This window comes from Pagrus pagrus (genome assembly GCF_965226575.1).
Source record: "Pagrus pagrus genome assembly, chromosome: 2".
NCBI classification, from domain to species: domain Eukaryota; kingdom Metazoa; phylum Chordata; class Actinopteri; order Spariformes; family Sparidae; genus Pagrus; species Pagrus pagrus.
In genome coordinates this window covers 12138443-12163313 of record NC_140186.1, presented here as the reverse complement: position 1 = coordinate 12163313, position 24871 = coordinate 12138443, and the positions used below count along the sequence as shown (strand labels likewise).

The 24871-nt window shown below is 42.9% G+C and overlaps 2 protein-coding genes across 7 annotated transcripts in view; both read left to right on the top strand.

Annotated features, from left to right (window-relative positions):
• cntln (centlein, centrosomal protein) overlaps positions 1 to 4861 on the top strand; it is an 87378-nt gene extending 82517 nt beyond the window's left edge. For all 3 annotated transcript variants that reach the window (XM_084364634.1, XM_084364636.1, XM_084364635.1), the window contains one exon: positions 3731 to 4861. In XM_084364634.1, the coding sequence (XP_084220760.1) occupies positions 3731 to 3841 (111 nt within the window). In that variant the 3' untranslated portion in view covers positions 3842 to 4861. The remainder of the gene's footprint in view (positions 1 to 3730) is intronic.
• A 9184-nt stretch (positions 4862 to 14045) lies between these two features.
• Positions 14046 to 24871, top strand: part of sh3gl2a (SH3 domain containing GRB2 like 2a, endophilin A1) — a 40090-nt gene continuing 29264 nt past the window's right edge. For all 4 annotated transcript variants that reach the window (XM_084342735.1, XM_084342734.1, XM_084342732.1 and 1 more), the window contains exon 1: positions 14046 to 14258. In XM_084342735.1, coding sequence (XP_084198861.1) covers positions 14214 to 14258 — 45 coding nt within the window. In that variant the 5' untranslated portion in view covers positions 14046 to 14213. The remainder of the gene's footprint in view (positions 14259 to 24871) is intronic.

Genomic DNA, 24871 nt, shown 5'->3' with positions numbered 1-24871 from the left:
AGCATAACATTAGTCCCAGTTCCTAACACTGCCTTAAGCAGCCCAGGGGATCCAGTTGAGCAGCTGCATCGCGGCTCACCTCCAACCATCCTTCAGGGTATCGGTCCCCAGCAAATGTGGCAGGTAGATGAAAGGGAATGATAGTCCTGCTTGTCCCATTTGTGAGCCTGTGTGTGAGCGCTTGTTTTTCCTTGCGCCAGAATCTGCTGATGTGAGTCACACACTATTGGGAGATGATTCAGAATGAGAGGTATTTTATCAAATGCAATACAATCATTTATCAAGCAAGAGATGAAAAAGTTCTCTCACTGCACTTGGGTGACTCACATCGACTTTATTGGAGATGTTGGTGCCGTCGTGCCTGTGCTTGTACATTACTCAATTTTTCTGCTTTTGATTTCTCATGAAGGAGCTGAGACGGACACTCTGGGTTTGGGGGTTCAAACACTGATCATGATCTACAACGCCTGGCTGGGGACCTCTCACCAATCAGAGATTGCATTTGCTTTTAGACTTGGTATTTTTTATTCGTCCTCATTATCCTCACTGATGTTGGATCTAGTAACATGAGGTGGCGACGAATCAGCCCTAGACTCGCTGTAAAAAAATCAGAATTTTGTGAGTTGCTGAGATAGGGGAAACATTATAAACCTTGAAATGCTGTCTACAACGAATTCTCAATTGTCCGGCTCATCTTGTAAATCCGGCAGATATAATACTCGAAGTTATTCCTTTCTTTGTATAAAAAATATTGTCAACAACAACATGTTCGCTACTCTGACTAGATAGTTTATACGCCCACGCACCATTGCACACACAGTTGTTGCTTTCATTTTTTCATGCATTTCTGTTGAATAACGCATATTTTTTGCACTTTCACAACACAGAATAGACATATAGTAAGTAATTAGAGGTGTGTTTCTTTTAACCTTACTTGCTTTCTCTAAATTTGAACAATACACTTTATTTTATGTAACCTTGAAACCAATATCTGTATCAATGTTACGTTGTTACAGATCACATTTTGACAGCAGGTGTAAATGACGTGTTTGTTGCATTTTCTTTCCCTCATTTGCTGTCATCTTTCCACTCTCTGTGATAAAGACTTAAAATGACAAACTTCTTTTATACTTTCAACATCTGTTTTTGTCTTAAATTCCACCCATGTTCGGTTTATCTAGATCATGTTTACCTGTTAGTGTTGTTTACCCATACTCCCATATCGGTGCTTTTAATGATCCAGTCTCCCTCCTTGCTGTCCCATGGAGCCTTGTGTTGTGGCTATGTCTCTATTTTAGTGGGGTTTGTTTGCATAGTTAGTGGCTCTAAGTGCAATTAGCTGATTGGGAAATTGTGTGTATGTGTGTGCGCCCGTGTGAATGTGTGTGTGAGACAGAGGGAGTGAACTCTCCCTGGGGGATGGAGGCAGAGGGAGATGTCTCAGCAGTTACTTCAGTGTAGTGGTTCTCTGAGGAATAGCGCTGCGTGTTTGATGCATCCACTGCTGCTGGAACTGACTCCCCACTGCACACATGCTCAAGTGCGCACACACACACACACACACACTTCCTGGCACATGGGGCCTTGTGTTCCCTGCTCCTGTTACCTTTAATGAAGAGGAGAGAGGTGTCAAGGGGCGAGGGGGGGCTGTGTGTGTTGTTGTATGAGAGTTTCTGAGGTTCCCGCTCTCCAGACGTATTGGAAAATTGATAAGATGGTTTCAAATCACACCACAGTCCTTTGCCGTGTCCTTAAAACATGTCAGCTGCGAACCTAATTCCAATATGTGTTGTGAGTTAGTGAGTTAATGACTTCAAAGCAACGGGATGCCTTGTATTCCCCGATGTAGATTTTATTCAGTAAAAGTTTGTTACAGCGCCCCAGACTTGTGTCAGCCAGTTTCTTAGTGTATGGTTCAATAGCTTATGTTTTCACATTCTCTTTTAAGAGATAAAAAGTGAAAGATTTTATGATATTGAAGTCACTATTTTCAGCTCGGCCAGTCCACTTCTCATCTCGTGCCATGTGACTTGGGAAATTGCTTTGGGAGTGAATTTGTTTCCCGCCGCTTGAAAAAGGCGCTTGTAAAGGGCTGCACATAAGTTGAAGTGAATATTTATGGGTGATACAGTATGAATGCCTGCCTTTGATCAGGCGCCCTAATGACCATAAAATCCTTGTGTCGATTCAGAGGAAAAACAAAATTAGCCGGAGCTCCGAGGAGAAGCCTGTCCACCTCTTTATTTTCACTTTTTTTTAACCATTTACACGACACCTAATAAGCAACGCATATAGTATGTTCATTCATGCTCAACCTTTTTAATCCTGTATGATTAAGTGGACATCAATTCTCATCGTCTTCCGAGCATAAATACAGTCCAGTAAAAACAACAATGCTGTAAATGTCCCCAGTGAGGCTTAGTGATGTTTTAATTATGCCTTGAGGCATGTCTGCTGAAGAGTGATCAACTTAAGCCGCTGGGGAAATCGTAATGTGTCTTCAGCCCCACCAAAAAAAAAAGCAATGGATGCCTTTTTCTGTGCTTAAAGGATAGTTTTCACATTTTTCTGCCGTAAATACCACTTCCATGCCTGTATGTACATTAAAAGAGTTATTATTCCTCCTGTGCGATTTGGCCATACAGAGATCTCTTTCTGACAGATGAAAGACATAATCCAATAACCTTTTTTGACGCAAAATTGATTATACGTTTGTTAAACCAAGCGTGGATCAGAACATTTGAGCCATTTTAGTACAAAATCTCCCTTCAAGTTTTCTTTCCATTCCTTAAGTGTTTCCATGCTGAGCTGCACTGAAGGGATGTAGTTAAACAGAATAAGGGAATTTTGTACTAAAAGATTCTGATAGATACCGCCTTGATTAGTCTTACACCAACGAGGCCTCATATTAGCTTTAACTTTGTCCTGGTTCAGATGAGCTGGCTCTGACCACTGACTGCTGGAGAGCTCTCACAAATCAAAACTACACAATAACTACCTATCACTTCGTGCTGACTGGGAGAGGAAGTCCAGTATCCTCCTCACTCAGAGCCTCCGTTTGGAACACGTCCGTGAAACCTTGCCGAGATGCTGACTAGTGTGGTTAAGACATGTGGGCCCGACCGCTGCGTGTTGGGCTGCGTCCACAAACACGGCAAAAACATTGTAGCGGCTGACTCTCCCACGCGCGTCCCATCAGACTCTGTGGCATGTTATGCTCACACACTCCAACTTGCCATCAACACTTAAAGCCGCTCTTGTATTTCACATCGCTTTTTTTCTCAAAATTTAACCAGCTAGTTACCAGTTAACTGAAACTGACATCCCTTGTTTGAATGCACATAGGGCGCGTGTGAGTGTTGCTTTAAGACAGACTTGTAAAATGTGAACTTATCCTTTAATACTTAGAGCTCAAACATTAATATATGGAGTATGGAAGAAAGTCAAGTGTATTATTAGATGTTCAAACTACTGCTGTGTTGCCTGTTTTGTGAATTTCTTTGTCAAAAAGCGCAACATGGCCGGTCCCTCCAAAGTTTCACAAGTCCTCAGGCTCTATCTGAGGTTCTGTTGTTTCACAAAGCAGCAAATGGGTTCTCTGAAATGCTGCCATGTGTCAAAAATCTGACTTTTTTTTTAATAGTGGTGCATTTGTGTGTTTTCCTCATCTTCTCTAACCCCTTCTACTGCCGCCCCCACACCCTTTTTCTATCCTTCCCCTCCCCTGCAGATCCCCTCTGCCGGCCAGCTAATGGAGGCTGTGCGCGTGAAGATGAAGGAGAGGAAAGTGCTGACAGAAGAGCTGGCCACGCTCGCAACACCAGTCAGCGAAAAAGCCTGACTCCCTGGGCTGAGGCTGGGAAAACTGTCATCCTCTTCTTTTTCCTCCCTCCCTCCTTCTCTCCCTCCCCGGTTCCTGCTCAGTGGGAGCTGGGCTGAGCCAAGCTGAGCCGGGGCAGCAGAACCAATATTTGTGAGAAAAGCGCTGTCGACTCACTCTGGGCCACTGGCTCAACACAGCAGCCCAGCTTTTGTAAATGAGCCCTCGACATCTGTGTTAGCGCTCAGTGCACTACGTCTATCAGACAGGGGCCCTTTAGCGCCAAGCTAATTTACAGTGCAGCCACTCTCCCCCACTTTCAACGCAGACCTGGGGTGATAAGGCAAATGCTTACGCTAATGTTTAAGTTAGACTTTTTTTTTAAACTCTCTTTTACCTCTCCACCTAATTTATTTGGCACCTCAAGGACCTTAGGGTGCAGGGACTTGACCTAGCAATGCCAAGTCGACACTTTGAGAAAGTCAAGAGTGCAGCACTGAGCAGAATATTCACTGTAAGATCCATTTATCAGACCTGCTTTTACAGACCGGTGATTGAAGCCCACTGAATTTTATACACCATATTGGATTTTTGCTGATATCCAATACACCGAGCAGTGCCAATGCAAATACAGATGCACATATTTTCTTACACTTAATTGTAGAGAACATCAAATCTGTCCTGTTGTGGAATTAACATTTTATTATGCCTACTTTCATCGTGACGACCCAGTGGCAGATGCAGACATACTATGATTTTCAGAATGTACATGATAAAAAAACTACTCATTCAAAGGTTAGCATAATTAAATCGCATCTCATGGCGGAAATGTGCATTTCGGGCTGATGCAGGTATTTCATTAGTGATGACGTGCCGATGTGCCCTAGGTTATTTATTTCTGAAGGAAAATATCTTTTGTTGTGGATTTTTTAAAATGTGTTATAGCTTCTGTTCTGTAAGTATTTGTTCTGCTGATAATTTAATAGTTAATTATGTTAAATAACAGTGAATTTCCTCTGAAAATAAAACCCATTTCACATATTGTTGCCTTTAATGTTTTATTCTTCAAAGACTGCATTATGGTTGTGAATTTCATGGTCGATTTCCGTGTCTAAATGTTCGTTCCAGCGGTTCAAAAGGCCGTCGGTCTGTGCGATGGTGACTGAGGGTGCTCTGGTGGACAGCAGGGTTCTCGCACCTCTCTCATGATTGACAGCTGACTGTTGGCATGGTTCCTGTCTGTAACAAGTGACCCCTGCTGTTGACATCATTAACAAGGGTCCACATGGGCACGCAGCACAGAGGAGTGGTTCCATCCTTGACATAGCTACCTCCAACCCCTTTTATCTGTTTCCCTCTTCCTCCCTCTCTTATTATTCATTTTGAATATTAAACAATGATCCAGGTCTCCTCTGTCCTTGAGTTGGCATCCTACACAAGAGACCACACACTCCTCCCTTCAAGTCATCCCTTTTTTACTTTCTTTACCTCTCCTAGCTTTTGTTTTCCTCTTCACCACTTCCCTCCTTTCTTTTTATTATGTATAATTAACAATGGTGCGAAGAATCCTCCGTTCAGGAATTAAAAAGAAATAATTCCACTTTTTAATCCCCCCTCCCTCTTCAAATATATGCTAATGATGTCGTTTTCCTTTATCTTTTTATAATAAAGGATTAGGCCAGGACTGTCTCTAGCTGCAACTCGGGGACCAATTTAGCTGGGATCCAGGAGAGACAAACCCTTGTGGTTAATTACCATTCATTAACATAGTTTGCATCTTTTCTTCTTCTCCAATACCCAGGAGCCAGCTATTGTCAATATTTGTCCCATATAAATTTCTGCCTTTTTTTTTCTGCAGTCACTGTCCTCCAGCGTAATGCGGCTAATGACAAACATTAATAACTCAGAGAAATCCGGTGGCGCGCTGGGTATAGAAGAGCAAAGCATCGGTGCCACGCAAATTATCCGGGAGCCCCCACCCCTCGCTGTCTGACTGTCTCTATTTCTCTCTCTTCCTTTTAGCGTGTAATGCATAGTCAACATGTTTGCTCGCCGAGCCCCGGCCTCGGCTGACACACTCGTGCTATTTCTGTGACATATTCAAATGCGGGCCCCCTCAGCTGGTACTCCCATGGGTTTAATTAACCTGGCCTTGCCTCTGACGCTCCCTCAGTGAAGACGTTAAAACGATCTTGAAAACACCCTTCAAACAACCACCCCCCCCCACACCCACCCAGCCAACACACACACCCATGTCTTCCACTAGGCGCTGTATACGATTCATCTCTTCATTTTCTGTGCAGGAATGGCGTGCCGTACCCTGCTTTTCTTCCCCTTCACTCTCTCCTTGTCTTCCACCCCTCTTTTCTTGTACAGCTCTCATTAAGAGAGGTTTCCTGTGGGAATTACTTTGATCAGGAGTTCCAAATGCAAAGTTTTCCCTCCCTTCCCCTTTTATTCACTTCTACACAATCAACTCGGTGTCATTTTTTTCCTCTGTCTTCATCTCTTTCTCTCACCCCGACTTCTTTTTAAATCCAACTTCCTGTTTTTTTGTTTTTTTTTTCTTTCATTCTTTCCTCAGATTCCTGCAGGAGATTGTTCCTGGAGGGGTAGAAGAGGTCAGGGTCGCGGGTTGACTTTGGGGTCGATCGATGATTTGTGTCTGTGTGTTTGTCTTGTGTGTGTGTGTGTCCCAAGGCTTCTCTGTTGTACTTTTAAGTTCCCCGTGGTGTGAGTGCGTGCCACTTGGGTGGGAAGGCGGGTAGCCCACAGTACAAAGAACATTTCTGCAGCCTCCAACTGATGCACAATTAGTCCTTGCAGATCTCGTCAACCAGCTGCGGAGTGAATAGAAAACAGCCTCTGGTGATTTCCCTTACTTCACTGACACAGTTTCACACCCCGGCTATTGCTGCCAATGTATCATTCTGCTTTGATTTCACAGACACTTGGCGCTGTCTTAAATAACAAGGTACTTGTGACATACAGCCAAATGTGTTTTTGACAAATGTATAATGCATCGTGTTTACAGTTTTCACTGTGTCTATCCTTCATGTTTGATCCACAGGGGGAACGTTCAGAAACAAAAGGTAGATGCTGTTTACAGAGTGTGTGACAGAAGTCTCGCCACACTTTTGTATTCACTCCCGACTGATGTGTGAAATTTCGGTCAAGGATAATTATTTCTTAAACTTTCAGATTGTGGAAGTGGCTCCTCCGGTACATCCATGTATGATTTTTCTTTTTCATTAGGATTGGATGCCACCTTAAAAGAAAAAAGGGAATCACACTCTCCTGATGCACATATGCTATGTATACAACCTCATTGATCTTCACTTGAACAAGTCCCTTATCCTCCTCTACAGCGCTCCAGACATGAAACGGCAGCAGATTATGGGTGGATGCGGCCCGCCGTGGGAAGCTAGGGAGCAGATAAAAAGGCCAGCCACTCAGGGGACTAAAGCTATGTTTTGATGCTGTGTGATAAAGCAGAGGCATAGGGCGAGAGGAAGGGGAAAGTTACAGGATCTCTCTCTCTATATATAGATATATAGCTATATCTATATAAATATATATATATATATATCCTCTGGCTTCTCCTTTTGGATTCCTCTCCCCTCGATCTCACATCTTTGTCTTGTCCATCGTAACCAAGCTGTTCCTGCACTTTTCTTGTTCTTTGACACTCACACTTTCTCCGTCCCCGTGGACTGTCCTAAGCCTTGCTCATGGCAGCTGTCTCTCTAAAGCCATGGCCTGAGCTCCTGGGCAGAAAAAAGAGAGGGAATGAGAGAGGGGTTGATCTGGTCTCTAATCCACCTTCTCTTGCAGTGTAGGAGGGAAGCTGCAGTCCTCAACATCACCTCAGAGAGAAGCGACTCTTTCGGTGCGACTACCTGAACCCTCTGGTGTCCTTGTGACTAATCGGGGATGTTGTCTGAAACGGTGTAGAAAATGTGGCTCCTAAAATCACACATCAGTCAAACTGTCATTTCTTGGGTGCGGTATATTGTTGTGAGAGATTTTACGCTCTAAAATCTGCCAAGCATCTAAGCAGGGGATTTTTTTTGTTCTGAGGATCCAAGTTCATCAATTGGCACTCTGTTCGTAGCTCCATTTTGTTTTGTGCGCTCAGAATCAAAACTAACAGCTCAAACAATGTTCATTGGTCCTGGCTGTTATAAAACAGGCAGCCGTCCTTTGTTTTCTGCTCCAGCATATATAATAACACCTTAGTCTGCGGTGTATAGCTCCTCAAAGCACCTCTCCACCTTGACTAACTTTTCCAAGCGCTCATTAGCGGACTGGCTGAAGTTTGGAGGGTATGAAGCGGGCTGGCAGATTACCCCCTGTAAAGTAGCACACCTCAGGTAATCACACTAATGAATTCAAGCACCCCCCACTCACCCGCCCCTTTTCCCTTTCTCCTTTTCCCTTTACTTACTTTCTCCCTTTCTTCCACAGTGGCGGGTCGGTGCAAGAAGTGCCAAACAACAAAGAAGTGTTTGTTTGCATAATATTAGCACTGCACGCTCGCACACAGTGGCGGGGGCCTGACTGCAGGACTGACTGGAGGCTTCCCATGAACACAGGTGGAGCAGGGCGAGCATCACTGGGACCAATTAGAGCAGAGCGCAGGTACATTAGCATGTTTGAGTGGAGTGGGATGGCGTGGGGATTGGAAGGCCTTTACCAAACCCAAAAACACATGACCACGGCCTGTTGTGTGTTGGTTGCTTGTCTCCAGCGAGACGACTGGCATATGTGTGACAAATGACCCCTGGTCCGCCGTCGCAGCCCATCCTGTCTTTGCCATCTGCACCTAAACACACATTTTCCTCGCTGATATAATTGCCTGTTTCTTGAGGCACAAGTTCTTCAGGGCTTTGTTTTGGACCACATATAAACATGACCATTTGGTAATGTTTAAAAGATCTGTTTTTTTGTTGACTGTTGCCTCAAAGGTGAACAGAAACATGTGTTTAGGTCACAGATGCAGACAATGAACATAACTGGCTGAGTAGAAGAGCAGGTGGTCCTGAGCATAAACAGAGACCAATTTAGTTGAGGTAACTTGGTAAATTTAAGAATCCCGAGGCATTCCCTCCCAAGCCAGGTGTTCTGGGTCCGCCCTGTAGTCTCATCCCACATGAACAAGCACCAAAAGCTTCCACTGGGAGGATTCCTGATCATCAGATGCCTGGAGCTCATGACCCCAGACACCATGCAGAGGCCACTTGTACCTCCGATCTCATTCTCATGTTTACAGGAGCTCATGATCGTAGGTAAAGGTTGGAATTTGATTTCCAGTTGGCCTGGAAGAAGTTCAGGCAAACTGGGAGGCAAGATTTAGTCAACACATTTGTTTCTGATTTCTTTTGTTTGGTGACATCAGGACTGCATCTCTGCTTTTTGCCTGCAGTGTAGTTCTGTGGGCCTCACTGGACTATGAACTCATGGCCATGGTGGAAAATACTTGGTTGCAGTGATGATTTTACCGCGGGTCCAGTTAAAAACACTCAAGTTGATCAAGGCGACTTTCCATTAGTGAGATAGTTGTGAATATTCTCACACAAGTCCTGTGATGATTTCCTGATTTATTTTGAATTGCCACAAGGGGGAGCCTGCATCTTTCCTGTCATTCTCTAATCCAAAGCCTGTGGCCGTGGCTGAAAGCACGGCTTGCCCATTGCGTATTGCACTCCCATCTACGAGCCCGCCGTTCAGCTCTGTTTGCTGAACAGTTTGTTTGTTTTTTCACTCAAAAAAAGATGTGTGTCTTGTCTGTGATGCAGCGAAAAATATTTGTTTCCTAATAAAATGTGAGGTGACTTGAATCCACTATGTTTAGTACAATCTGAAGGGATTTATTCATATTTTTTGTCTTACCTTGGGATGATAATGTGAATCGTAATATGATGTTATTTTGGCAAGGATAATCTGGTATTTTTCATATCGTCCTGTGTCTGTATGGTTGCCACCACAGGTTTGGAGCATCTTGCTGTCCCTAGTGACCGAGTTCAAGCAACTATGGCTGTATTTGTTATTGAAAGGTGAACTGGAACGTGAGTTTGACAGATATGGTCATGATATTTTTTCAGGGGCTCTGTGAACTTCTGTGTTGTGCTGGAAGCCAGTCGTTAGCCGAGAGGCACTCGAGAACGTGCATGAAGTCACATCCTTTGAACTGTCATGGAAAATTTGACCCGAGTCCTTCACAGAGAAATCCACAGTCCAGCAGCATTAAACAACTTAGACTGGTCTTCCACAGACTGCCACGACCGAGAGAGACCGGGAAGGTCTCATTTTTCTCGTCACGTTACAATCTGCTCTCATATTGCCAATAAAAATGTGAATAATACATGAAGATTGCGTAAAATTACACATATACAAATTACATAGAGCACATTTAAGGTAAAGTCTGAAGGTGAGAAATATTTACTTACGCTAACTCAATTGCAGCATTAAACATATAACCTATTGCTCTATAAAAGAACATGAACATGTTGGTAACAGAAACTTCACTACTCCAACTTCCACTCCTTCTTGATGCCAAAAACAAGACCAGTGGTCAGTGTGATGCAGTTAATGGCAACAATCTCATATTTCACTTGAGCTCAGCCTCCATCTGTCTGTAAGGTTCAGGTGAGATTTATTGTGTCATGAGTTAAGACAAATGGAAACTCACCTCGGGCCACACACACGAATCACTGAGCCGTGGGACCGAGCACTTTATCAGAGCTGCCCGCCGAGGCCAGCGAGCAGGAAAACTGAGCAGAGGACTGCACTCAGGTCACTGTCAGCCAGTGTGATGTATCACTCGTACTTTCTGTGAGCCAATAAGAGCGGCTCAGACAAAATAAACATTTGGTGTTCATGGCACTCCTACAATGTGTCTGCTGTATCCTCGAATGTGTGCTGCTTTCACTGTGGAGCTGGTCTGATCTGAGAAATACAACATACTGTAGTCAGATGTGTTGATGGCATTTATTTTTTACTTTTCCACATCATCATTGCTGCATCATTTCTTACCACTAGGTGGAAGCAGAGCATCATAGATTGTGACTTGTTGGGCAGTGGAAAGACATCACAGGCAGAGTATAGATGTGTATAATGAACAAAAACAAACATTTAAGGCTGCTCATGTAAAATGTTAGAATATAGACGTTTTTAAAGGTGTACTATGTAGTTTTGTGGGAGACATTTCAATCAGAAAATCTTCATTAATTAATTTTTATGGCAGGAAAGCACAATTTAATGTTTATTTGTGTTTCCAGAGCCGTTTTAAGCGGCCATCTTTTATGGCTTCAAACACCTCTGGTGACCTTATTTTCAGTGTGTTTATTCAGTTATGGGAACATATTAAACAAATGTATTATTTCCTCATTTATATAGTAAATATTACCTTTATGAGTTTGAATTTCTTTTCCAAAGTGACATAATCCGCCTTAAACTTTTATGAAATCTTGTATTTTTCTGTGATTTTTCCTTTAGGAATTAAATTGAAAGCATTATTCATTGATTGATTGATTGATTGATATTTAAATTGTTTAAACTAAATTGTTAGAAACATTTTAGATAATTCCTTCCGTTTGGATGTATGTTCAGGAATTGTCCACACGATGGCGCCACTAACATAACAAATGTTTCTCTTCATTCTTAACCAGCTCCGCCTTTTAATAATCCTCTGTGGTGGAATTTGATCATCACAAGAGTGCAGATTGGACACAATTACTAAAATTAAAAAAATACACACACACGAACAAAAGCACAAAAAGATGATTCAGCAATCATGTCATAGTGATGATAGCGATGAAGTCTGCACTGAAGGAACAAATGAAACGTTTAATAGATAAATGTAGGCCTATTTACAAAGGAGATGTGTCGTGTTTAAACTGCGTATGAACATCTTGTACTGTTTGGATGGTTCCCACACAGTCTCATCTGCAGCTGACGTGCAACAGAAATATGGATAAATGGTCAAAACAGCACATCGTCTTACATCTTAGCACATAACTTTATTTTTTGGTTATTTTGGTGTTTCATATATTGTGTTTGCATTTCACCACCTAGAAATTACTTCTCATGCTCAAAAATAAATAGGTTTATTTAAAGGCCTTTATAATATTTAGGAAAGGAAACATTAAAATATAACGTTCCACTATTTCCTAAATGTTGCATGACTCATTGAATGTTTACAGTTCATTTCCTACATGGAAGCTTCTTTGAACACACACAGCCTCAGTTTGCTTAATTTGACACTTCGCAGTCGCAGATATGGCCACATTAAAGATTTGTTAGCCTATCTGGTGATCATGACTGCGAGTCTCATTCCAGGGCTGCATCAGTGGCCATATGGGACGCGTCTCTGACTGTCTGCCCGAGTAGTCCTCCAACTATCGACCTGCCATCTGGTGGCGTGGGGCTGTCGCTGAGCTGACGAATGTGTGCAGGTGACTTCTTAGCTTTAATTCACAGACTCTACTCTGCAGGTGTTTAGGCCTCATCATCATCAGCTAAATAATACTGTATATTATTATGACCAGACGGAGTTTGGTCAATTTGTTATCACTTTCTTATTTTCAGAAAAGCCCTTTTTGGAGGTGGTGTTGCAAATTAGCATCTGCTACAAACACTGATACTTGCATCAGACAGCTGTTTCAATTTGTCTGATGTATCTGTCCCTACCAGATAAACTGTAAGTAAATAAATGGTCTGAGTAGCTGAAAAGTGGACGGATAAATCAGCTAAAAGTCTCCTACAACAGCACAGATCTGTTACAGGTCATGTTTACTTTACTATCTATGAATGAATGTGGCCACACTCGTGTTATATGTGTCCGTCTTGACACCCAATATTGTGCCAAACCTGCTTTTTGTTTCACACTGGTAGGTGTTATCTGGTTTTACTGGAAGTATTCAGATCCTTTACTTAAAGGGCAACTCCAGCACTTTTAAATATTATAGTGAATAGATCTTTGTGCAAGTGCAAATGTGAAAAAAGTAGTATAAAGCCTTATGTGGCCACAGAGGAAGTAATCTAATCATCTAATCTGAGGAATTGCCTCCAGTGATGTCACTCAGTGGCTAAGTTGCATTGTGGGTAATGTAGGTACCAGGTTTTGAAAAGGGATAAGAATACATTGAAAAGAAATGGCCTATAAAACTGTCCATAATGAGTCCAACACTGTTTAACAGGGCATTGCTGGACCAGTGGACTGCTTTTCAAAACCTGCCGTTACCCACAATGCAGTTTAGCATCTGAGTGACATCACTGGAAGGAATCCATCAGATTACATGCAGCTTCCTCTGGAGCCACAAAAGGCTTTACACTACTTTTCTCCCACATGCATTAGTACTTTCCAGGACCTGTAAACACTCCAGAAAATGTCAATTTGAGCTGAACACCTGCTGATGAAGATCATGTGATGCAGTCAGCTCCAGAACAGATTGGACCTTGCTGTAAGATTGTGTCCTGTAACGTTACTCCTGTTTCGAGGGTCAAGACTGAACTTGCAATCTCGACATAAATCCAGTCTAGCAACATTAAAACTATGTTATCGTATTCATGTATGTGAAGAGCGCATGGACTGAAAAAATAGTCGATTAAATCCTCCATTTGATTTTATATTTCTGTTTACACAAAAGTTTGTTTAGCTGCACATTTTCATGACATTTTGCTTTTCCTTGTATTCACGCCTGTTGTGTATAAATCAGCATTTTTTGCATCTGGACCCACTTTGTGTTCGTCTATTATTCTATTGTTGCCAAGTAGAGTCAATTTCACCGATAAAAACAGGAGGGAAGTGAGTTAGTAAGTCAGTCTGGGCGCAGTGGGACGTCTGTTGATGGGTGCTGTCCAGGGTGCTGGAGAAGTCTTGAGTCTCATTAGAAGGGAAGGCACGTACACTGGTCGTACAGGCTCCTACACCTGATTGTTTTGCAGTCTTTCTTTCTAAGAAGTAAATCTTCTCATTTTCTCTGCATCATCTCACCCTAATGTCAGATTAACACTAAAAGTCTCTGTCTTCCTCTCCCAGCTCGTCCTTGTCCCTAAACGAGCTTAGATTAGAAAATACCTCAGCAGCCTGTTTTAGCGCGCCGGCCCGGCCTCTGTGAGTAGGCGGACGCTTTAAAAAAGGAGCTGGCTCCGACGTCAGCGCCGTTTTAGACATGTGGCTCTGACATCCAATAGCCTGATCGGGACTTTAATCAGCCCCCTTTTCTTTTTTTCTCACAGGAGATCCCTCCGGTGAAGACCAGCGTAGACAGGACTTAGCGACGGCTGCAACAAGATCACCACCAGAAACACGTTAGGACCGAGATTTTCCTCCTCTCACACCCAGCGGCACCAGTTCACATCCTCAGTTTAGATCCACCGTGTAGCGACCATGTCTGTAGCGGGGCTGAAGAAGCAATTCCACAAAGCCACTCAGGTAAGAGGACTCGACGTCCCGAGCACCAGATCACAGCAGATCTACACGTTTGGATGGTTGAGATTCACCTTTTTTTTTACGCGTGTTGCTGTTTTAAAAATCGTCCTGTTACGCACGCTCATATTGTAGTTGAGCTCCATCTGTTAACCCCCGAGTCTCTTCCTCGCTGCTGTCCTGGTGCTGAAACGTAAAAGACTGCAGCATTGCACCAACAGAATAATTTATCACTCGTGTTTTACGCTGCAGCCTCTTGTTGTAATGTGGTTTGTTTGTGATTCACGTCGATTATTGTTCGCTGTTACACGACAGCGGGGATGATGATGATGATGATGGTGGTGGTGGTGATGCCGGGGGGACGTCAGTTCCTCTCAGTACCCTTCAGATGACATTCCGCGCAGAGAAACGTCCAGAGCTGCAGCTCATGGCAGCCGATCACACGCTCGTAATGCGGCTGCTTGTTCGCCCCTGGATGAAGGAGGGTGTTAAATCAGTGGTTTCCTTCAGTGGGAACTCCGACGCGCAAGATGTTACGCAATCGTTAAGTGCGCCTCGGCGGAAATCCGCTCCTGTCAGCAGCGGCACGCCATGACCTCGGCGCCCTCTAAACGCATTTATCGCCTATTGCAGGGAAACCAGCAGTGATGAATTAAAGGATGTGTTCACTGTCGTGTTGTAGCACAGAGACTGTAGGATCCATGCTCATAGTGGGAGCCAATCAGGTGGGATCAGCTCATGGAGGGCAGGTGTGGAGGCTCTGCTCTCTCTGTGCGTCTGAGACCATCCTGGATACTTTGGTTTATCTTATTTTTGGGTGTATTTTAGTCCTTCTTACCATTTAAGAATAGATTTTTTTAAATAGTTAAAGGATTCAGTGGTGTTTATCTGTGTCTCCAGTCACGGGTGTGGTCTGGGTGCTGGGAGTCACCTCACTTTTGATGGTGATATGGTTCCTGGTGTACGTTTGTTGGTTTGTCAGCAGGATTACGCAAAAACTACTGAGCGGATTTCCACAACACTTGGATGGAGGATGGGTCTCGGCCCAGAGTAGACGCCATTAACAGACGGATTTTATGATTTTTTTTTCTTCTTTTCTTTAAAGTCATAGTTCATGGGCGCCCCAGCAGCTCAGTTGGTAGAGCGTGTGGCCCATGTGCAGAGGCGTTGTCCTCGCTGCAGCGGCCCAGGGCTCGAGTCCGACCTGCGGCCCTTTGCTGCATGTCATCCCCCTCTCTCTCATCCGTCAAGCTGTTCTGTCAATAAAGCCATGAAAAGGCCAAAAACACACCTGAAAAAAGCGATAGTTTAGGTTGTATGATGAGCCTCTAATCGGTGTATAATCTGCAGGAGATGACCATCAGCTCTCCGCCTGTGTGGAGGAGCAGCAGAGGAAGCAGAGCATTGTGCTGCTGTAAACCCAACCAGCAGCAAGACTAATTTTAGCCACTGAAAATAAGTCCCACCTGAAAATATATATGTTAAAGTGTACATATGTTCTGGCCATTTTTGGCGTTTGTCATTGCCATCAAACAGTCTTTTCCTTTGGCGCTACATACACTCAACGTCTGTATTCCTACGCACAAGCAGAATGCAGTGCCAAAGGAAAAGACTGTTTGACGGCAACGTAAAGAGCCAAATATGTTCAAAACACTGCGTACACATAAACGGATATATATTCTGTAGGTGGCTAAAATACGTCAGCAGTATGATGTGCTGCTTCTCCACACAGGGGGAGAGCTGACGGTCATCTACTGCAGGTTATACACTGACTAGGGATAAATACCTCATGCAACCCCACATCAAAAGATTTGAACTATCCCTTTAACGTTGCGAGATAGCGTGTTTTGCTTTGTTTTTCACCATTTTTCATTAATTTATCCAGGAATACTGCACAATACACAATACTGGATCTTGAGGCCTATTCATGTGGCTGATATCTGTAAGTGAGCACAGTTTGATGTGGATAAAGGGGACTGTCGGGTCATGGCGGAGGTATACGCTCTACTAAGTGCCATTCTAGTTTGAAGTGTGAATAGTCCCCGTGCTCCATCAGCAGTGCTTGGCTTTCTGGCCGTTGTACCACTGTCTGTCCTTTAGGTCTGGGGATCGTTGGAAAGATAAGATATCAGTTCCTGAATGATACTTTTTCAATACCAATTTTATGAAATCCATTTTAACAGAAGATTACATGACACATACACACGGTGAGCTCCATCTCTGGGTGTGACCTAGTGTTTTTCCTGCATGCCTCGAGACAGCCAATCAGCAGCGCTGTTGGATCTTGGCAGAACAAGCATGCTGCATGCTTATTGGCTCACTGACGCCGATGAGATTAACTCCTTAGGTGTTGAAATTTGGTATCATATGTCAAAACACTGATGTTACTACAGTAGATAGTATCAAGGCAAGTCGGTCGGTTCGACACCCAGCCCTCCTCTCCTAACCACCTTTCTTTCCTTTTCCATAACATTAGTAAATGTTTTATTAAAGAATACCTCGACTGACTGTTACATTATGCTGAATCATTTGTTATTATTAGATGTAGGCCTAATGCGTGGGAGGATATTCACTTCAAGGTTACTCAGAGGATTCCTCCACCCATCGCAGCCATTTTAGTGTCTTATTTTTATTCCCAAGAGCTCAGACTGAAGCGTTTAACCATCATTAGCTTTGGAAGCTGTCCCAGTGCTGGCCATAATGGGATCTTGATGGTCAAAGGTATGAGCAGATCCGTCCCCGCGGCCTCCTCCCACCAACTCCGCGGCTTTGGGAAGACTTTTATTTCTGGTGTTAGCTGAGAGCACCAGCACATCTCGGGGAGGTTGTCCGTTGTCTCGCGGGTGAGTCACAGTGACAGTGACAGGCAGCTTCGGGCGTCACACAGCAGGAGGCCTGTGGCCTGGCTGAGTCACACGAACAAGCTCCTCTCCTTCCTTGTTCTCCAGTTCACCTCGTCTACAAATGGACTTAGTTTTACAGCTTCCAGTTTGCATCGTTCCTCATTTTTATGAGCCGTTGTCACTGAGATGGGAGAGAATAATGATTTAATTGGGACACTCATAATAGCGTATCCCCTGAAGGTCAGCGTCCGCAGATATTAAACTCACTTGATTGCATGTTGGACCTGAATAACTTAGAGTTAATTTAACAGCTGGAATCCAATATGATGGCACACAATGAAGTCCAGTGTTGTATTTTTAGTAAACTTATGCTGCCATGAGTCATTTATGCTTCTGTTAATGTGACACTCTGACAGTCGAGAGGCTTGTGTAGATGATTAAAGCCAGGAACACTCTTGAAGAGCAGCACTTGCAGAAACAAGACCTGGAAGAGTTTCATTATGTTTACGGATTGATTAAATAAAACGAAAACACAATTCTGCTGTTAACACACTTCTCAGTTTTAATCAGGAGCTCAGATTGGGAGTTGACAGCAGCCCACGCGGGGCATTAGATGGCTGCACAGATTGTGTTAATTCTGTGTGATGAGTCTATTGTCACCCATTAGCAGATCCCTCTCCCTCGCCCTCTCTCTCACTGCAGATGTTCCTCAACAGCCTCGTGTTCGTCTGTGTCTGTGTGTGAGGCGAGGCTGCATGAGAGCATTTATATCTGTAAATATGCATTCGGTTATTTGGCTCTGAGTGTGCATGAATAAAGAGGTGTGTAAATATGCAGCGGATACGTCTGAATTTGTAGATTTTTTACACTGCGCCGTCTTCATTACTCAGTTTTATTCCCAATGTGATTCAGCCAGCTCTAGGCACAGAGTTAGCTCTCTCTGTGGTCTCCTGCCGTCTGTTCCTCGTCCCCCCACCACACACACACACACACACACACACACACACACACACACACACACACACACACACACACACACACACACACACACAGTCTTTTTCCCCAGACTCCCAGTGGCAGAAGGCTCCCATCAACCCCTCTGTTCCTGTGCCACAGCCCTGTAATCCAGGCCCAGACTAACAGCAATCTGGCTATTTACACACACACACATCCTCCAACCAAACCTGAGCGGTACCCTCACCCCACCACGTGAAGAGGGGGTCACATGGATTAAGGGATGGGACCAGGGATTAAACAGAATCAGATATGAGTTTGGCAGAAATAATATCAGAATTAAAGGAATAGTTTGAATTTTTGGGAAATATGCTTGTTCCCTTTATCGCCGTGAGTTACATGAGAAGATTGATACGACTCTTGTATCTGTAAGGACAGTGTGCAGCAGCCAGTTATCTTAGTTTATCTTAGCTTAGCATAAAGGCTGGAAACAGGGGGATACAGCCAGCCTGGCTCTAACTTAAAGTAATACAATCTTAGAGCTGTCATGATTTCAGATTTTCATTACAAGATTATTGTGGCCAAAAGATTCACATTAACAATATTATTATATCATCTGTGGATAGTGTCGCTCTCATCTGTCATCTCCTTGTGCAGCTGTAGTAACCACACACTGCGATGGCAGCAGCAAGCCAGCTAATTACATCTTCTTCCCCTTTTTTTTTTCTGTTTTATTGGTGGGTGGCTACCAGTGTTGAGGTGCATTATCACAATTTTCCATAACAAAGCGTGAATGGGAAGAAACAGAAATGATTGGATTATTTGCACGATATTATCATATGTTTTGTAATTAACATAATAGCAATAATTAATTTTCAAATATAGCAATTATCGTCAATATCGGTATATTGCGACACCTCGAGCTGTACCATTTTCCCCGACTGGCACCAGTTACTTAATCCAGTCTCCACTGGTTGAAACTGGTCTCAGCCACTGATGGAATGTAACTAAGTACATTTACTCAAGCACTGTGCTCGTTTGGAGATACTTTACTTGGGTATGTGTACTTTCTGCTACTTTATACTTTCACTCCACTACATTTTGGAGGATATATTAGATGTTTTACTCCACTACCTTTATTCAATCAAAGCCAAAGTCGTGCATTTTTAAAATAATTTATTTTACCAGCACTCAGAGAAAAAAAATGGTTCCAGTAGTTAGAAAAAGCTGAATATCTGGTCCGATATTGATACTTGGGACATTTATTACTGGGAAATTGCTTTTAATATCTTTACTTATACTCAGGTATGACTTTTGGGTACTTTTTACAACACTGGCCTCCGCCAAGAAAGTCTCAAGTCCAGCACTGAATCTTCCGTAAAACACCATATTGTCGTTTTTTACACTTCAGTTTTTGAAGCGAGGTGTAGCATGTTAGTTAGTGTGCTTGAGAGAAGCTGGTAGGTGGATGTTGTTAGACAGAGCTAGGCTAGCTGGTCCCACTGTTAAATGAATACACTTCTTTTCCAAAATGTCAAAATATTACTTCAATGGCATTTATTTTAAATAATCGCCTCTTCTCTCATTGTCACCACTCAGGACACCTTGGAGTGGTTGATGAGGACAAAATCCTCTGTAATGGTCGAGTGTAATGTTAAGTCTTTCGTGATATAGAACGTTTTCTGGGTGAAAAATATTATCAGTTAACAGATAAAATAATCACGCAATAATGCTCGTGATGTTCAGATAATCCTGTAAAAATAAATAAAACATATTCCCAATCAAACCAAAATCATGTAAACATCCAATATTGAAGATATTAAATGACAGGCTTCCTGCTATAAGCAGCAAAATCTCTCAATGTGGATGACATAAAATCACAACATTAAACATTTCAGTAAATATAGCTGCGATAATGTCACACTGGTTGATGTGCGGATTGGAACAGATTGCACATCCTAAAATGCTGCGTTGACCTTCGAGTCCTGTGTGCCGCTAATTGCTAATTAGCTGTGCGGCTTTGTCTGAAGTTAAATGTTCAGCATCTGCTTTGTGGGAGGAAGAAAAATCCTCACTCTCCTGCACGGGGGCATTTCTCCATTATGGACTTTATGCACTCGGCCGAGAGAAATGGCTCATAAAAGGCAGAATGCTGTGAAGTCACTGGGAATTTATGAGATTCCCACACGTGCACACTTACACAACCTCGGTTTCACCTTCTCACATACATCACTGAGTAATTTATTTCACACAACCACAATCACACTTGTCTATGATGGCAGGCATCTCTCTCTCTCTCTCGCTCTCTCTCTCTCTCACCCAAGGACATCGGGGCTCAGAGTGGTGCATTAATAACGGGGGCCATTTTATAAAGAAGGGAAGCACGGGGCATGAAGGGTAAAACCCAGAAGGTTCACAAGAGATTGCCTTTTAAAAATATTTATTTATTTCTTCAGCATGCCATCACTCACTCCCACCGTGGACTACGTTATAAAGTGTTGTTCTACACTCTAATAGCTTTGAATGCCTTGAGACAGTTGGAAAAATATCAGCCTGCTCTAAAAATTTACACCTGATATTCCTCCTCAAAGTGTTTCTCTCTCTCTCTCTGCCGTATTTTCAAAGGTGACGGTTGCTCGCTTATTACGTCACAAGTCAACTCCACCTCGGAGTGAAATGAGTCATGGTTTGAGCAGATGCTACTTTCATGATGGCTCTGTTCCCATGCAGAGACTCGTGTGCATGCATGGTTGTAGGCCGGTTGTATCCCCTCGACTAATGGTTTAGAAAACTGCACGGTGCAGCTCCTGAAGCCTCACAGTCCTGCTTGTCTGTATGTTTTAATCAAACCCCAGTTTGAATACCAGTTTTTCTATTTATTTTAAGGCTGCTGAGAGAATGTTTATCTCAATGGAGTGAGTGAGTGTGTGCTGCCAGCAGGAAGACAGAAATATTTTCATTAAACAGAAACTGCGGGAGAAAGACGGGAGATGAAGAGGATGGTACAAAGCTTGAGAAAGTGCCAGAGTGAGAGAGAAAACAGTCTTTGGGGGGTTTGTGCTGCAGTATTTTTTCCAAGTAAAATGGCTGCTTGCATCTTGTCAATGTCAGAAAAAAGACTTACAAGTTTCCTCACAAGTGTGGCTGCTTCCTCATGCATCTCATGTTTAAATCCATTTAGTCGGAAGTGACTTCTTTTTCCTCTTTTTTAGGTCATGTTAGTGAGTTTGAGAGAGACAGAATAAGTACACCCCAAAATGAAGTTCAGTCATTATCTGCTCACCCATGTGCATTGTCCACGATCCTGGAAGTTCACTGCAGAACAGTGTTGAAACATGGTCCTAAGCAACTGAAGTAGAATGTAAAAAAACAAGGAGAAAAAAAACATAAAATGGCTCCAAACATCTCGTCCAGCATAATCCAAGTCTGCGGAAGCCCCAAAATCCCAATCTGATTTGAAGAGACGTCATTTACACCCACAATACACAGTCGAGCTTGTGCACCCTATTCAGACGGGCCCCACAATAACACTTTCAGCTTTCAAAAGAGTGTAAATAATGTATTTTCAAATCATTTTGGGGTCTCAGGGCTCCCGAAGATTTGGATTACCACTCCCATGTACTTCAGTTGTTTGGGAGTTGTTTTCTGTAAAGTTCCCGAAAGGTTTTGTGGACGGCAAAAAATAATATTGCATCAGCATGGGAGTGAATAAATAACTAACTAACTAACCCTTTAAATACTGAAGAAGGAGTTGCTCTCGATCATGAATCCACTTCTACAAGACTTTCATACAATAAGATCAGATGCTGTTTTAGTATCGGGTGGGAAATATAAGCCTGGCTGCAGATCAACACCATATGGGCCGTATACAGTCCATTAATTATTATATAATGATATTAAATCTAATCACAGAGATGAATTAGGGCTTAAAGCAACACTGGTTCAGTATATCTTCAGATTTATGTGAACACCATGTACAGTCGCTTCTATGTTGAGTCTGTTTAGTGTGACAAAAATACGCATGGAAATTCACTGGCAGCGCGGAGAAACAACCTGTCCTACTTTTTAAATGAAAGCAGTAGAATACCTGCAGATCGGAGAGACACATCACACTGTAAACTCAGGTAGTAAAAGTCGCCCATTATTTTTTTTTTAAACAATGTCTTCGGCTGTCAGCTGGAAAACGAAGCCAAGACACCTTTGAGGAGCAGCTTTACAAGTGTTATACGACCCATGTTCTGCACGGGAGCGAGATAATCTGTCAAGCTAGAGTAAGCACGTTGTGGGTTGTTACTTTTAGGTTTTGGAGAAGCAGGAAGCAGCTACAAATTTTAAATTGGGTACATTTCTTACAGTGGACGGTGGAGCAGTAATCCTTTATTTTGCAGTCAGCCCTGGTTCGAGTCGAGGTTTCCCAGTGTGTGTGCTGAATACTAATCAGTTCTACGCACGTCTTGCCCTCGGTGTATTTTGTGTAGTTTTCTGATTAATCAACGGGAAACCTTCTCTTTTTAGCTGAAAGGCAAATAATTAAGAATCAGGGACTTTTTTTCTTGGTCCATTTTAGATTAAATTCGTCGTGTGCATGTACAGGCATTTCTTTCCTCAGAAAAGAAAAGGGTATCCAATGTGCAGACGTGCATGTGAGGATGCATGTACATCCGTGCATGCCCGTGGACAGCAGTGGGGTCTTGTATGTGGCTGACGCCTGCAGGGCTTTAGGGCAGCAGATTGTGAGTGGGTGACTCATCCAGCCTGGATCCTCACTGTTCCTACTGCAGTGCAGCGTAAAACAGATCCAGCTGGGAGATAACAGATGGGCAGGAGGGACGGAGAGAGTGGAGCAAGGAAGGAGAGATAAGAGAGGACAAGAAAAGGGGGAAAGAGAAGTAGATAGAAAGCAGCCTTGAGCAGGTAGGGAGAGATAAAGGGAGGATTCAGCCAAGAGATGCTGAAGGAGAGAGCAGGAGGAGGAGACTGTCAAACAGGAGCAAGTGTGGAGAACCGCTGATCTGCGGGGGTTCACTCTCCTGAAGGTTTTAGGAGACATTTCTACCAACCTCAATTCTCTCAGTTGATATTAGGCCTTCAGCTAACAATTGCTTTCAGTAATACATTAAACAATTTGTCTACAGAATGTCAGAAAATGCCAATCAAATGTCCCTAGAACTTCATGTGACGGCCAAATCCCAAAAATATTCAGTTCACTACAATGTTTGACAAATAAAAAACAAAAAAATCCTCATTTTTTAGAAGCTAAAGGCAGAACATGTTTGTCAGTTTGCTTGGAAAATGAAAGTATTAGTCGATTATGAAATGAATCATTGCAGCACTAATCCTGGGATATGAAAAGCAGTACTACTGATGTCTATAAGTTCATCTAGGTCAAAGGATTCAGTGAGTCGGAGTAAAAGTTTGTAGTTGTAGTATCACAAGACAGGAAATATACTTGAAGATACCAAAAGTAAGAGTACTTGTTATGCAGAATGGCCCATTTCAGAATATAGCATATACAGTATGTGCTCTATATATTATTGTATTATAGTTATTTAATGCATTCATTTACGTATCACTTCCATGATGCAGCTGGTAAAGGTGGAGCTTATTTTAACTAATAATCTAATTCTGCAATATTTGCCTCCTGGTTGTAGAGTAGAAGTTTGAAATATCAGTATAAGAACAGCACTTAATTCGCACTATTGATGTCATCTACAGTGTATTTAAATTATTATAATTACTGTTAATAAAACATCCATCCCCACTCTGACCTTTACATTCTGCGTCACAATATACGTCGCACTCTACCGCCAGTGTTGGCACTGAACCTTGGCATTGGTTGTAAATCGTGAGCTGCAGAATTGTCCAACATGGACGCACCTCCTCGGGAGACTTGGCAAGTGTAGCTGTGATGTGTCATGATTATTATTTCCTCATGAGTCAGAGGACAAAGCGTCATTGTCGATATGATCTCTTAAGATTTAAATGCACTTGAGCTAGCCAACCCAGTGCGTCCAGTTTTGGCCCAGTCTGGATCAGCAATGCAGCAAAAGCAATGCTGCACTGGATCGAGTCCAGCAGTACAGAACCTGCAGCAATGTACCCCGTATCCTTTTACCTTTATTTAGTTTCTTCCCCCACTGAGTACTCTTCACTTTTGTCTTTTTCCATCCGGCTTAAAAAGAAATACCTTCCTCTTTCTCTTGTATGCCTCCATCAGGAGACTTTCCCCCTGGAACTGACAAGTGCAAACAGTCTTCAGATATTTGATCCCAGCTTCTGAAGCTGCTCCCTAACTGAAGTTTTCAAACAGGGAAGTCTTTCACCAAACCTCAGACGTGTGTTGCAATATATTAAAGCAGCAGTGACAGTTTTTTTTTCTTGGCAAGTGTGAGTTAAAAATGTCACCTCCATCACCTCACCTCTAACAGATGTTCTCATTAATCTCCCTGACATCACACAAATCCTTCAGAGACGACACAACAATAACTTTTTGTCCGTGGACTCAGGAGCATGTCACGAACATGACTCATCATCTCCAGAGCTGCTGCTACACGTTGCAATGAGATGTGGCCAGCAGTGCTGCCAGATAAACAATAATTATCGTAATTATACAATCATTTTTCCCTCTATGTGATGTACGATCAATAATGCTAAAAATGCCATGATGTAGAAAAAAATTTGACACTTTTGTGACACTTACATCAGTAGTTGGTTTTAGTCTTCCTTGTCTTATTTAAATTAATTTGCAAAATACTGATCCAGACTTCTTTTCAACCGATCGTGTTTGGTGTCGCTATTATAATAAATGCTCCCGCTGCTCAA